Raw genomic sequence first — 14,837 nt, 5'->3', positions numbered from 1 at the left:
GGCACAGTAGGCATAGTGACAAACAGAGCTCACCACAACTCCCAGAGACATCTGTGATGACCAGTGTCTGAGCTGAGGCCACACACCCTCATATTCTTTGGTTGTGCTTCTCCCTGGGTTGCGATTCACCTCATTCCCACATACATGTTGGAAACTCTATGCACTAACTCTGGCCATTATTCCTTGGGTCCTCTATGCCTCTTGGTAAAGATCCGAATCAGTTGTTGAAAAGTCTTGTCAAGTATTGTCTCCAACATAAACATAGACATTAAAGACTACCTACAGTCAAACTCTTTCTCCTGTGTCAGCAGAACTTCCTCCTGTGAGCAGTATTTCTCTGGACTGGGTCACAGGACAGTTGTACTGGGCTAGCAGCTCTGCAAGAGTCATCTGTGCTGGCTTAAGTGACGGCAGAGGCTATGTCAAAATCTTGGAGAAGGATCTTGTGCCTGAGGAGATAGTGGTGTTTCCTGCAAAGAGGTAAGTAAGTAGTGTTTCTCTTGGGATGTATGCAAAAAAAAAAAAAAAAAAAAAACCTTGGCATTTTAGATACTTAAGAGAGAGCATATCAGCCTTTAGATTTCCTTTGCTCCACAAAATCCATATTTGGACATCCTAGATTGAATTTCATGTAGCCAAACCTTCCCATATTTGATAAATACCGGAGCTGAGCTCTCCAGCTTTGGGTAGCAGTACAGAGACAATGCTCACAGGAGTTGTTGAGAATAATGTGTGTGCACAAGTGAAGCTAATTTTTTCTTAAATAAAAAATGTGTACTCCTGATGGTTGCAGGTATCTGTATTGGGTAGATCGAGGTAAGAACGGGGTAAAGACTATTGAAGCTGCAGGAATGGATGGCTCTGACAGGAAGATGCTAGCAGTTGTGACCACAGAGGAGCCCCTGGGACTGACACTTGATCATGTGACTGGCAGACTCTACTGGATCAGTGGCTATAAAGAGGTACTGTAGATAAGCCCAGAGGGATGGGGGCTCTCTTTCGCCAGGAGCTTGGAATGGGTCAACCGGTGTGTACACTCTTCTCTTATGTCTAGCATTAACTGTGAAGTAACTTGTGGAGCAAAACAAGAAGAGCCAGGTTTAATTGCACAGCATCTTTGAGTAGAGCAGACTGTACCAACAGCTTGGGAGACTTGCTGCTTGGGAGAGTGCTGCTGTTGTTGTTGTTGCTTTAACAGACTCTACGGTCCAACCGTGCTACACTTTTGCGAGAATAAAGGCCATGATTTATGTTGTACCCACGACACAAGATGTTTTAAAGATTTCTGGGAACTTCCATGATACTTTAGAGTTCTGTACTCAGATTCCCGAGGCCTAATGATGCAGTATATAGTTATGGAAGGCCTAAAGATGCCATTTATAATATCCCAATATGGGAAACGACAAACTAAAAGGTCGTTATGACATAGTGACTAAAAGCAGAAGCTCAGAGCTGGATGAGTCACATTCTCAAGTCTCCCATTCCCTAAGCTGTGATATCGGCTGATTAGGATGCTCTGGTGAGAGAATTATGCTGAGATTAAAGCTCCCTGCTCTCTCTGGGAATACGTAGAATGCCTATCTTCTAAGGCCATCATAGAATAGAGTGAACAGCATTGGTACCATGTCTGGATGTAGAGCAGATGCTATGGTAACCAAAATCTGAACAAGGACCACTCAGTACGATGACTTTACCAGAGGCCTCTATAATCTTAGATGAATTCCTCCCTGTGGACTTGATGTCACAGTGATATTTAACCAGCGTCCAGAAATCTCTGGTGACTGTAACATCAGTCACACTTGCTGAGGCTACTTCTATCCCGTGAGTCTCTAATCCTTCAGTCCATAGAGACAGTGAACGTGGATGGCCATGGCAGACACACCTTTCCTCGGGTATTTTTCCAAGACGAAGACCCTGTTGGCTTGGCTGTATTTGAAAATGCTTTCTTCTGGGCAAATCAAACTCAACTGATTCGTGCCTCACCCAGAAGCCCAAAGGAGAGAGAGGTGCTGCTCCAAGCTTCCATATCCGCTTTCTTAGTCCTCCACAAGACCCAGCAACCGAAAAGTAAGTGAGTCATTTGCTTCTGAACTGCTGAGATGGAAACCATCCAAGATGTGACCTCAGCCTGTGGTTGAAACTTGCTGTTTTGAAGCAGGGGCATGTTGTTGTCACTGCTCTTTCCAGTCTCCCATAGGACTTCTGAGTAAGCTGAGCAGGTCAAAAGCACCACAGAGGAGCTCATTCTGAGTCCTGTGCCCTGTGCCTGGCTAAAACATCAGCTGGAGTTTTAGGGTCTGGAGTATCCAGGCTGGAGAGTTGGCTTAGCAGCTAAGAGCAGTAACTGCTCCTCCGGAGAAGCCAAGTTCAATCCTTACCACCTGGTTTGTGGCTCACAACTGTCTGTAATTCAAATCCCAGGCGGTTCAATGCCCTCTTCTGGCTTTCTGGGGCACCAGGAAGGTACGTGCTGCACATGCATACGTGCAGAGGAAACAGACACAAAAAGTAATAAAATAAGAAAACCTTAAACATTAATTAAGAAAAGGAAAACAAGCTGTCCACAGAAAGTTCAGATCATGTTCACTGATGTATGGGGCTGTGATCTGAAAATGGAAACGAGTTTGGTACCCACTTCTAGATGGAAATCAGAAGGGAGGAATTAAAAGTATTTATTAATACCAACTGTACATCAGATTCAACTCAGATGCTTCTGTTAAATGTGTTCTTCTGTATGTATTTATGTATGTATTATTCATGTATTTATTTATTTATTTTGGGTTTTGAGATAGGGTCTCTCTATGTAGTCCTGGAACTTGCTCTATAGACCAGGCTGTCTACAAACTTACAGAGATCCTCCCACCTCTGTGTCCCAAGTGCAGGAATCAGAGTCATGGATCACCACTAGTGTATCTTAAAAACTAACCATGGTGGAGAATGCAGACCCCTCTTAAAGGACGTCTCCTAGCAAACCAATGAAATACCCATATTGTCTTAACTCCAAGGGAAAAGGTGCAATTGGTTGAAGTTTGTTAGCCCTAGCATAAGACAGATAGACACTTGTCTGACAGCCAGTCAGCATAATTCAAAGGTCAGCACACCCACTAGAAGGTGATAAGTATATTTGGATTCCTCTGAAGGTAGACCATCGTGTTTCTTCTTCAGTTCTGAGTTTTGGACAGGGAACATAAAACTATGTCTACTGTTTCTGTTTAAACAGGCAGACACTCAGCGTGTGTCCCAGGTTCTTGCAGCCACCTATGCCTCCTGTCCCCCATCCATCCCAAGGGGTACAAGTGTGTCTGTCCAGAGGGACTGTTTCTTTTGCCTTCTGGTACCTGCAGTGGTAAGTTCTCTGGTGAAATGGGTACAGTCCTAGAAGGCTTACCTCAGGTTAGTCTGGAAATAAGGCAGATTCTTCAGAATCAATCACTTCTGTTCCAACAAACTCCTTTGATGACCAGTTTGTTGTCAACACAACTTGATACCATTTTCGTTTGATTGTTTTGAGATTTGGCTCTTACTGGGTTGCTCTGGAAGGCAAGGGACTTGTTATATAGACTAGGCTGGCCTTAAAATCACAAAGTTCTTCCTGCCTCTGCCTCATGAGTACTGGAGTCAGCTCCCAGTCTCCTTGATTTAGTTTTATAATAGTGCTAAAATGACCTAACAAAAACTTACAGTTTAGCCATTTTTAATTGTATGGTGATATGAGAAGCATTCATGTTTTGGGGCAACCATCACCAAGAGCTATCTCCAGAACTTCTTCATCTTCCCAAATGATGCGCTTCACCTCTTAGCCATCAGTACTACTGCCTTTGCCTGTAGTTCCTGTCAGCCATCATTCTACTTTCTGTTTGTGCCTATTCTAGCTACCATATTTGGTGAAATTGTGGGTTCTGTGGCTCTGTTGTATTTCACTTAGAATAATATCTTTAATGTTATATCTCTATGTCATAGAATATGATAGAAACACACACACACACACACACACACACACACACTTTTGACTATTTGAAACAGGTCTTGACACACAGTCTGGGCTGGATTTGAATTTGCTATGTGACCCATGCTGGCCCCAAACTCACAATCTTTGTGTCTTGGTTTCCCAGGTTCTGTGATCACCAGTGTGTGCCACATCTCCTGACTTCCTTCTTTTTTATTTTTCAATTTCAATTGCTATAGTTGTGAGCAGGAGCACGTGTGTGCACTGTGCACTGATGTTCATCAGAGGTTCTTGCCCAGCTACCTTTTCTTCCTCCAGAGATAGAACTCGGTCTCAGTCTTACATGCCAGGCACTTTTACCTGCTAAGTAACTTTACTAAGCCTATTTTGAAGGCTAAGTGATATTCTACACTAAGGTTTGCATGAAAAACCTTACACATAATACACTAATAGAAGAAATGTCTTCTATGATCCCTATCACGTATCCTGACTATGTTTTTAAGGAAAGTTTCTGTGGAACTTTTGTCCAATACAAACACCAATTCCCTGTGTTGCTGTTTTATCTCTAAAATATTAAAGTCTACTCAATCACTTGAAGATTTCTACCCAACCTATATGGCCTTTAAGTTTTAAGAAGAATAAATCATGTAAATACGTTTGTTTTCCACCTTATTTTTAAAAACAGGTCATGGGGACAGCTTTGAATGGTGTCATGATAGAGTGTGTGCTTCTTCCCCAGTAATCAGCTTAGACTTAATTTTGAGCATTATATATAGCATGCAATTAGACCAACACACTCAAGTTTTCTTTAAGTAAGAGAAATTAGTAAAACTTCTCTAGTAGCTGGTCGGTTGTACCACATACCTTTAATCCCAGCACTCGGAAGGTAGAAGCAGAAAGATCCCTGAGTTCGAGGCCAGCCTGCTCTACAGAGCAAGTTCCAGGTCAGCCAGGGCTATGCAGAGAAACTCTGTCTTGAAAAACGAACAAAAAATAAAACCAACCAACCAAATAAACAAATACTCTAGTAGCAAGACATTATCTTTTAATTGGATGTTTTTAATTTACATTTTAAATGTTATCCCTTTTCCCAGTTTCCCATCCATAAACCCCCTATCTCACCCCCTTCTTCTATGAGGGGGTTCTCCCACCCGCCTCTTCCCACCTCTCTGCCCTAGCATTCTCTTACACTAGGGGGTCGAGCTTTGGTAGGACCAAGGGCTTCTACTCCCATTGGTTCCCAACAAGGCCATCCTCTGCTACATATGCAGCTGTTGTTAAATCAAGGAGAACAGCATCCCATTGGTTCAGCCTTCTACTTCCATCAAAAATCAGAAAAACCCAGTGCCTTGGGAAAGCAACACTGGCATTTGCCCAATAACCTGTGTCTTTAGAGGCTCTGGTGTTCATGTATGTGTACTGCCGAGGGATGTCAGACATTTGTGTGGGTACCTGAGCCTAAGATACAGCTACTCTCAGAAGGGAACCTGGGACTCATCTCATAGACTGTCAAATAGCAAGTCTTGCCTCTCTCTTCGTAGAGTTAAAAGTTGTATTTTCTTCTGGCAAACGTCTGTACTTGCTGAAAGTCAGCTCTATGGGACGTGCTATAGAGAGAACTCTAGTTGAAGAACATGCTGGGAACCTCTATTTACTGGACATTGATTGGAAGAGGAACTTCATCTATTGGTCAAATGCCCAGGGACATCTTGTTTACTCATCTGGATATTCAGGAGAAAAGCAAGAGATTTGGACCCAGCAAACAGGTGAGCTGTGGTAGGCATCTTCTTTTCTTCTTTTCTCTTCTGGTTCTAAAATGTATAGGGCCAAAAGAGCGAATCTATCCCTAATCTGAATGTACCTTCACACCAAAGACTAGATGTGACTAATTGAATGTGTTATATTTTACTGACCCATTGTTCTCAGGCATGACCATTGCCATGAGGCTCAATAGAGGTATAAGAGTTTTTAAATTTTGCTTTCCTGGCCTTAAGTCAGGGAAGAATAGGGAAAAAATTTTTTTTAAAAAGGACCTTTTATTCTTCAGTTTTGCATTGCAGATTTTTCAAACTCTAATTTAAAAGTCATTTGCAATGCAGATTTTGGAGAGGAAAAGCAAGATATTTTCTTAATATGGCAATATATACTTTCCCTTCCCACATTCCTAAATGCCACACCTCGCCCTCAAGTTCCCCGTACTTTGTCTAAACGCAGCAAACATCTCCGCTACAAACGACAGAGACTTGAGCTGCGGAGTGGGAAACTAGATTTCCAAACACCTGTACCTGTGCGCTCTGCCGAGCGCTAAGGCTGTGCCTTTAACACCTTTCTCAGGGATGTATGGGGTGCCCAGGGGGCTGCAAGGTATGTACAATGGCAGTCGAACAGCAACTTCTAACGCCCCAGTCAGAAAACATTCAGAACAAACTAACCACGACAGCGTCTAACAGCTGTCTAGGGGGTGCCTAACTGCAGACACCTTCCCACTTGATGGAGGCGATGCCTCCTCCCCACTGGCTGGACAAACTAATTCTGTGTTGCAGGTATTAAATCAAGAGCTGCTGGTTTCTTCTGAGTTGGCTCTATCGTGGAGTGGTAATAACTTTCCATAACTGTAATAAAAGCCTAGGGTGATTACTCTTGTAAAAAGCAAATCCTAACTGAGAAAAAAAAGAAAGAAAGAAAGAAAGGAAGAAAGAAAGAAAGAAAGAAAGAAAATATATATGTGAATGAATGTAAAAGGGAAAGGTCAAGTTTTGGTTCTTAGTCCATTTGGGTTGACTTGCTGGTTTTAGACTTGTGTACTGGATGCTAATGATGGGAAGGGAATTGTGGACTCAAAGTGCTCACTTCATGGTAAGGGGGAGGGGAGGCAGGGTGGAGGAAAGGAGGGAGAGAGAGAGAAGAGGGAAGGAACTAGATACGCACAGATTGCTTGAGGACTCATATTCCCAATTACCGGATTCTCTCCCTCCCACTGATCCTCATCTTTTAAAAGTTTCATCTTCCCCCAGTAGCTTGCCATCAAGGTCCTAACACATAAACTTTATGGGGACATTCAAGAGCCAAAAAAATTGTAACAGTGGTTAACCATGACAAAGGCAACAGCATCGTTCCTGCTAGCTAGACATGCTTTATGTGGCCTCCTTCTTATGTCCGTGTCCTGATGTCACTGTTTTCTTTTGGGCACTATATTCTTATGCTAAAGTTAAAAACTAAGACTGAAAAATACAGTTAATTTCTTTTAATTAAAAAATGAGAGGACATCATAGTAACAACAACTCTTTAAGAACCAATGTAACATTGTTCAAAGAACCTTCTTTGAACCTGGCAAGTAGACTTTCCAGCTTGAACCTGCCAAGGGCCAAGGTTAAAACCATAGTTCATTATAAGAATGAGAACTCTCTGAAAATTGCAGGGCTTGGCAAAGGAGAGGGAGCATTGAGCTTGGGCAAGAACAACTTCATGGAAATGGGGAGAATTCAGAAGTATTATTTTTCAGGAGATCCTCTCACAAGAGGCTATGATGTAGTTTTAAAAAATGCTCCCACCTTAAAGGAAGAAGAATAAGTATCCTGTTAAGCCCTGTGTGTAACGGCTTTCCTTTGACGCTCCGCCCCCTCACCATGAGTAACTATTCATGTGTTTGTCTTCTCCTTCAGTAGTTAACATCAATTTCTCACTGTCATGCCCAGTGACTGTGCTTCAAATTGTGCTTGACAATTGGCTCTCGGCATGTTACAGTTTGGACCCCACCCTTGACCCAGTCATATGCAGAATGAAACTTGGTTTCTGGGTAGCATCACTGAGATCTAATCATTAAGATGCTAACTTCGCAATAGATTTAAACCAGTGAGGAATTCGGAAATGGATGGGCTATGGGAAGGCAGAGCCTGGCTTGGGGAAGCAGGCTGCTGGGGTCATGCCTGTGAAAGTACAGCTTGTCTTCTCCTCACCAACCTCTTGGACAGCGTGATCACTTTGTTCCACTGTGTGCACACTGCCACGTTGTCCTGCCTAACCACATATGGGCTCCGAAGCCTTGGAGACAAATGTATGTAGACCGGAAGTCAGGGATCAGAATAAATCGCTTGATCCCATCTCAGATATCAAAGGTTAAAAAAAAAAAACAAAAGCAAAAACAAAGACTGACTAACATAATAGGAAAAATATGTGTGTGTATTACCTGACATGCTTATAACAGAGCTTACTGATACGAAGATGAAGAACACAGAGTCATGATTACTTTCTAAAAGCTAAGGTTGACCGTATCTGGTAAAGTTGTTGTCAAAGTGCAGTTTTGACTTAAACATCATATCATACCTTTGTTTCCATAGAAAAGTGAAACAAAGGTGGAGTGGAGACACAGGGGATTAGGTCATCAGGTGTCATAAAACATGGCTTTGATGACCTCAACAATGCACTATAAGTACTGGAAAATGATTCTTGGATTCTCAGATTTGGTATTTAGAGTTTAGTTAATTTCACATGTAAGCGGAATCAGTACCCTTAACAATTCAACTTTCCTTGAATTTACTTTATTTTATGGGTGTGCATGCACGTGTGTGTGTGTGTGTGTGTGTGTGTGTGTGTGTATGTGTGTGTGTTCATGTGCACATGTGCCACATGTGTGTGAGTAGATCAGAGGACAACTTTTGGGAATCAATTATCTGCTCCCACCATGTGGGTTCCAGGGATTGAACTCGGGTTATAGGACTTGGTGGCAAGCATCCTTACCCACTAAGCCATCTCGCTTCTCTTAAGTAACAACTAAGGGGTCACAAACTTTGTATGAAAGGCCAAAGAGTAACCACTGTGCTTGGTGGCTATTCGTTATTGTAACATGAAAATAGCCTTATAGAATGTATGGAGTATTAACTATATTTCTTAAAAGGTTATCCACATAAAAAGGCGGTGGACTATATTTGACCCAAAGGCAATTTACTTACCAATCTAGGTCTAAGGAACAAAACATACAAACAAGTAACCCTCAAATAAGTCCTCTCCCATGAGCTGTGCTGACAACTTTCAGGGTGTAAATGCCCCTGCAAAGCTAGCTTCCAAGATACCATGTTACATGGTTAAAACGGATTTGGAAAGCATGTGTGGCACCATGTCCAGCACCCGGGAATGATTGACTTAAAGTAAACAAGAGTGCGATACAGTTTATGCAGTGTTAATTTGAAACTACAAAGTCCAAAATACCAAAATCTCAATGGTTTCAGTGGGAAATTCCATATCTGTTCTCCTCTAGTCAGATGCAGGTAGCGTTTTCTAAAACTACTTTGAGGCCATAGGTATAAGGTATACGGGAAACGAAGATGAATATTGGGTTTAGACTGGAGTCCCCTTCTCAAGGCCCTGTGCAAAAACATCCAGAAAGAATTCCAAATTCAGAACCACAGTCAGTTTCACAATAAGGAATCCTAAGCCAGTAATAGTAAATAGTAATAAAACAATTAAGACTATATTAGTTGAGTATCATTTTTAGTAAATCAATAGCTGAGTTCCTGATGGTTGGCTATTGTGAGCTTTGTGATCAGGTTCAGTAACTTGTAAAACAGCAGAGACTATTTTAAGATTTTTGCCTATTTTAATTAAGCTTGTGACAAGCTCATGAGAGAAACCCTCTCATAATGCACTTGAGGACACTGAAGCATAGACACAGGATTTTGAGGAAGGCATTCTGACCTTCTAGCTTGATATTGCTCAGAATTGAATGGCAGACCACATCCCACAGTAGCTGAATCCCAGCTTGTTCCAGCTGTACACTAGCTCTCTGAGCCTGAGTAGGAGTGGAGAGCTTGGAGTTAGCACCTAACGCAATTGTTTGCATCTGAGAAAGGATGCCCGTCTTAGTCAGGGTTTCTACTGCTATGAAGAGATACCATGACCATGGCAACTCTTATAAAGGAAGAAATTTAACTGGTGCTAGCTTAGAGTCCAGAGGCTTCGTCTATTATCATCCTGGCAGAGCATGGTGGCCCACAGGCAGACATGGTGCTGCAGAAGGAGCTGAGGGTTCTATATCCTGATCTATAGGTAGTAGGAATAAAGAATGACTCTGAGCCTGGCTTGAACATCTGAAATGTCAAAGCAACCCCCAGTGACACGTCTACTCCAACAAGGCCACACCTCTTAACAGTGACACTTCCTACGAGCCTGGGAGGGGGGCAGTAGCATTTCTATTCAAACCATCAAAATACCCATGATTTTTATGAACCTGGACCTTATCATACCTGCGCCCTCTCATCCTAGATTTTCTCACTCCCAGTGAGCTCTTGGTGACTTTCCATCTTTTCTGAAGTAATGTCATTTGTCCTAGTTTTCCTAAAGCAATTTCAGCTCTAGCCCCTTGAAGTATAATTGATAGATTTGTAAATTGACCCAGGAGAAGAGGAACATAACGTTGACGTTACAGGCCTGCATGCAAATGGAGGCCACTTGGCCACCTCCCTAAGATGCAGTAGATCTTTCCAGGTGGCTGTGAGGACCAGTGGAGCTCAAGTGACAAGCTGCTGGAAGTAGACTAGGCATTATGAGGCTCGTGATACAAAGAAGTGTCTGCTCGAGGGGGTCGATCTCCTACGCTTGACCCATTAGAGCCAGTACATGAGTATACCTAGAAGCCTTTTCCAATGTGGCCTCTGTTCCTCCTACAGTCTGTTCAGCTAATGTGGACATAGCCACCGGGAACCTGTTCTGGGTACCCTGTGACCGAGGTACCATTCACAAGACCAGTATGCCTGGTGCTGAGTCATACATTCTCTACAGCACTCGAAACATTATACTGCAACTGCTTCTTGATTGGCCCAGAAGGGCGCTGTACTGGGTGGAGAGTGGGAAGCCTCTACAAAGCATGACCCTCGATGGCAAAAACAGACAGGAAGTTTGGAGAGGCACCTGGGCAGCAGACACTCGGATGGCTTTGGACCTTGGGTCTGCTAGCATCCTCTGTACCACCAAAGGGCTTGGTAAGTACTGTGTAACATACAGTACCACGGGGGAGGAGGGAACCTGAGGACACATGCCAAATCTTTATTTTAGCATAATGCTTCTTCTAGTCATTCCCTTTAACTTTAAATTTTTTTTGTTTTGGGTTATGGTGAAAATTTTTTGTTTTAAATGGACACAAAATAGTTGCACACCCGTGTGGGTTAAATAATGATATTTTGACACCCACATATTATGTGTAATGGTCAAATTATAGTAATTAGTGTATTCGTCACTTCATGCATGTACTGTTACTTTTGTATAGAGAATATTCAAAACCTTTTTTCTAGCCATCCTACTTATTCTGAGCACTGCTTAAACAAAGACTTTGACTTGAAATTTGACAGTAAATGCAAGGCACTTCAAACCCATCTCTTATCTGACACTCTGGTTTAGTAATTTAAAAACTTAGAGCACTTTCAGAAATAATAGACTTAGAGAGCTTCAAAAAATGCACATGGTTGTTTTTCCAAAATTTCTATTTTAAATGTTTTTCCTTTCACAGCTAGAAATAACAGAGGCAAAGGAGGAGGAGCCAGGGCTGTGGTTAGATGTTGGTATCAGTGTGAGCTGTAACTGTGTGGTGATTCTGATCTTTCCTCAACTGTGATCTTCTTACCTCACGGCCTGGTGCCAACACTCTGATAGCTATGATTTTTCAGCATGTGATACTTTTCTATTGCGGTGATAAAACACTGTGACCAAAAGCAATTTGGGGAAGAAAAGGTTTACCTAACCCTTCAACTTGTAGTCCATCATGAAGGAAGAGAAGTCAGGGCAGAAACTTAGGGCAGAAACATGGAGGCAGGGAGCTACATCTGTCGGAAGCCATGAAAGAGTGTGGTTTACTGGCCCACTGCTCCTGGCTTTCTAAGCTGGTTTTCCTATATAACCTAGGACCACCTGCCCAGGGATGGTACCACCCACAATGGTCTGGGGCCTCCTGCATAGTTGTAATCAAGAAAGTACCCCAAGGCTGGCCTACGGGCCAATCTAATGGAGGGAGTTTTCAATTAAAGTTCCCCTTTCCCCAGATGATTCTGGCTCGTGGCAGGTTAATTTAAAAAAAAAAAAAAAACTAACCAAACACAATACACATTGAGACAGTGAAGCCACAGCCACTGTCCCTACATGTCAGAACTAAGATTCCCCACTGTCCTAAAGGCTGTGACACTTGCAAGGAGGGGAATGCTCTCCTTCGGAGTTTTGGGTCTTCAGACCTCCATCACATCGGGGCCCATGCATCCCACCTTGCTCTAGGTCACAGAGCAATCTTGGTTCTTCCCTAGGGTTGCACAGTCTCAGTCTATTAAAGAACCGAACACGCTCGTTGAACACATCCTGGAGCGATGTGCTTCTGGTGGCCCATGCACCTTACCTGGTGACTGCAGACAAGGCAACTCTTGTGCTGTGGAACAGGAAGACGCTGGAGCCCTTCTCCACAATGAAGGAGACACACATAAAGAAAATGATCATCTTGGTGGAGAACCAGGAGGTTTCGGATTCTCCAGTGCCAGGCAAGTCTTTCCTTGTGGGTCCATCTTCCATATGTTTTAGGGTAAAAATCCTGGGTCCCCAACTTTTACATTACCACCATCTTCTCAGCCTAGCCATCCCCTTCCCTAACTTGTTCATACTGTTCCTATTATGGGAGTTTAAGGATGAACACATATTTCAAAGTTGCTAAGAGAATTAGCCAGTCAAAATGACCATAAGTCTTAGCAGTTCTCAGAGAGATGTGCCTGCCCTAGCCCCTTGGGGAAAGAAAACTCGTTCCTGTTAGTGTATTCAAGGCTCAGTCTGTGTATGAGCATAACTGGTTCTAAACTGTTCCCAAACTGATTTACCAAACAATGTATTCTTTCCTGAGACACATAGCAGGGACGTTGTGTAGGGGACCTTCTGTGGGACACCTCCAAGGTTGTGATACAAGCTGAATAGCCTTTATCCAAAATATTTAGGACCAAGAGTGTTTCAAGTTTTTGGACCTCTATTTTAGGCTTCAGAGTCTTTTTACGATGTATAGTGAAATCTCTGATGGATGAAACCCAAGTGTAAGCGCGAGATTCCTGATAATTTGTACATACTTTATGCACACAAGGTGAAGGTCATTTCCTACAACAGTCTCAGTGCGCCTGCCTTTGAAGTGGGAAGTAGAGTCTCCAGCTTTCCTTTATGACATCATGTCAGACTTGGAAAGTTTTATATTTTGGAGCTTTCTGGAGTTTAAGCGTTCGTGCTCACCACGTTCCAGGGAAAGTTGCGTTCTTCCATTTGCTGGAGTTGGGTCAAGGTGAACAGGTTTATATGTTGTCTTTTCATAGAATCCTTCAGCAGGACCAAGCACACCCAATCTTAGGTCGTGAGGAAGAGAAAAAGGAGTTTCTGCATCAGGTTTCAGAACCTTCCTCGGTAGTAACAGCTGGGCATCTCAAAGCACAATGGACACCAGAGGGATGGAACCATTTCTTCTCTGTATCCAGTCCCATCTCCTCTTCTGTGACACACAAGGACTTTTGACTCACTGCTTGCTTTACATTGATCTTAGGAATTAAAAAGCATCAGGTCTGAGGATTTGTTCTTGAGGTTATACAAATAGTTAAGCTTCCTGCCTTAAATCCTATTCTGATTTCTAACACACAGTTGCTGGCAAATATAACTTGTGGTGGTGTAATTCATGCAACTCAACAAAGGAGTGCCTAGCTTATGCTGGCTCTCATCCCATGCTGGGGAGCCAGGAGGACTGTAGTGCATTGAGTCCTGTTAGGGACACATTCTGAGAAACGTTAAACTGTGTGGTATCGTTGCTGCGTTGCTGCTCCAGAATGTACTCACGCAAACCCAGATGCAGACTGATAGTACAGCTACGCCAAGTAAGAGCAGTTGCTCTGTTCACAGCAGTCGGTTGTAACAACTGCGTGGCAAGACGTTCTCAGCTCAGTGATGCTCTTATGCAGCACCTATGTGCAGTCTGTGATTGACAGTCGGCGATGCTGCCCACAGTCGTGCTTGCTTTCGATTCTCTGATGCAAACAGAGCATCAGATAGCTCAGGAAGGAGAAAGAACTTGCCCAAATTCAAAGCCAGTGGATGAGGGTCTATGTAACTCATCTAATCATCCCTAAGACCTGGTGCTTTCACTGGCTTTTGTAAGGTAGAGCCATGCAGATACTCAGCCCTGATGTGGCTTTCTGAGGGAGGGGGACAGTGGGAATGTGCCCTACTGTTGGGCCCTCCTGGACTGATTTGCTGAAGTGATATTGTTTGCTCTAGATCCTGGGCATAAGGAACCAGTGCCCACTGCCCCTTCCCTTCCTCCTGTTCTCTGTGCCCGGTCCTCTGTCCCCTGCCAGGATGGGAAGGGATGCATTCCCAGGGAGTCCCTCTGCAATGGTGAGGATGACTGTCAGGATGGCTCAGATGAAAAAAACTGTTTTCGGGTCTGCCATCAACCAGGTTGGTAATCCTGACGGCGGGCCTTTTGCTAGGGTAATCTTAAGGTCGATGACAGGAATTCCCAGAGCATGTTTATAAATCTGACCTCCCAACTTCCTCTGGGCAAGTTTGCATGTCATTATCTGTTGGAATGTGGACTCCCTAAGGACACAATCACACTTCATCCATTTGTCTGTGTTTGTTGCCTGTTTGCATCCTTAAATTTGCTAACTGTTTCAATATTTGCCTTCTTATAGGCTGGTCCACAGAGCGACCTAAATGGCCCACTGTAAGAGTTGGTAATCATTTAGCAAGCTGTCAAAGCAATGATTTAAATGGCTTGGTTCAGGTTAATAATGTAATTGACCTGAGCATGTTATTAAGCTGCCTTGTATGTTCTAGACATTAGAACTCAGATATGTGGGATGCACTCTCTTTAGCCCTCAGACTCTGGAACGCAGAA

At 43.2% G+C, this 14,837-nt stretch overlaps 1 protein-coding gene across 3 annotated transcripts in view; it reads left to right on the top strand.

Annotated features, from left to right (window-relative positions):
- Lrpl1 (LDL receptor related protein like 1) overlaps positions 1-14,837 on the top strand; it is a 49,186-nt gene that overhangs the window by 13,808 nt on the left and 20,541 nt on the right. For all 3 annotated transcript variants that reach the window (XM_008771306.4, XM_039095034.2, XM_039095035.2), the window contains exons 9-16: positions 312-480; positions 794-962; positions 1,842-2,067; positions 3,221-3,346; positions 5,488-5,712; positions 10,609-10,920; positions 12,229-12,456; positions 14,213-14,395. In XM_008771306.4, coding sequence (XP_008769528.2) covers positions 312-480; positions 794-962; positions 1,842-2,067; positions 3,221-3,346; positions 5,488-5,712; positions 10,609-10,920; positions 12,229-12,456; positions 14,213-14,395 — 1,638 coding nt within the window. The remainder of the gene's footprint in view (positions 1-311; positions 481-793; positions 963-1,841; positions 2,068-3,220; positions 3,347-5,487; positions 5,713-10,608; positions 10,921-12,228; positions 12,457-14,212; positions 14,396-14,837) is intronic.

The sequence above is a fragment of the Rattus norvegicus genome, chromosome 16, assembly GCF_036323735.1.
Source record: "Rattus norvegicus strain BN/NHsdMcwi chromosome 16, GRCr8, whole genome shotgun sequence".
Lineage (NCBI taxonomy): Eukaryota > Metazoa > Chordata > Mammalia > Rodentia > Muridae > Rattus > Rattus norvegicus.
The sequence above is the reverse complement of the archived record's forward strand: the minus strand, read 5'-3'. Positions and strand labels throughout refer to the sequence as shown.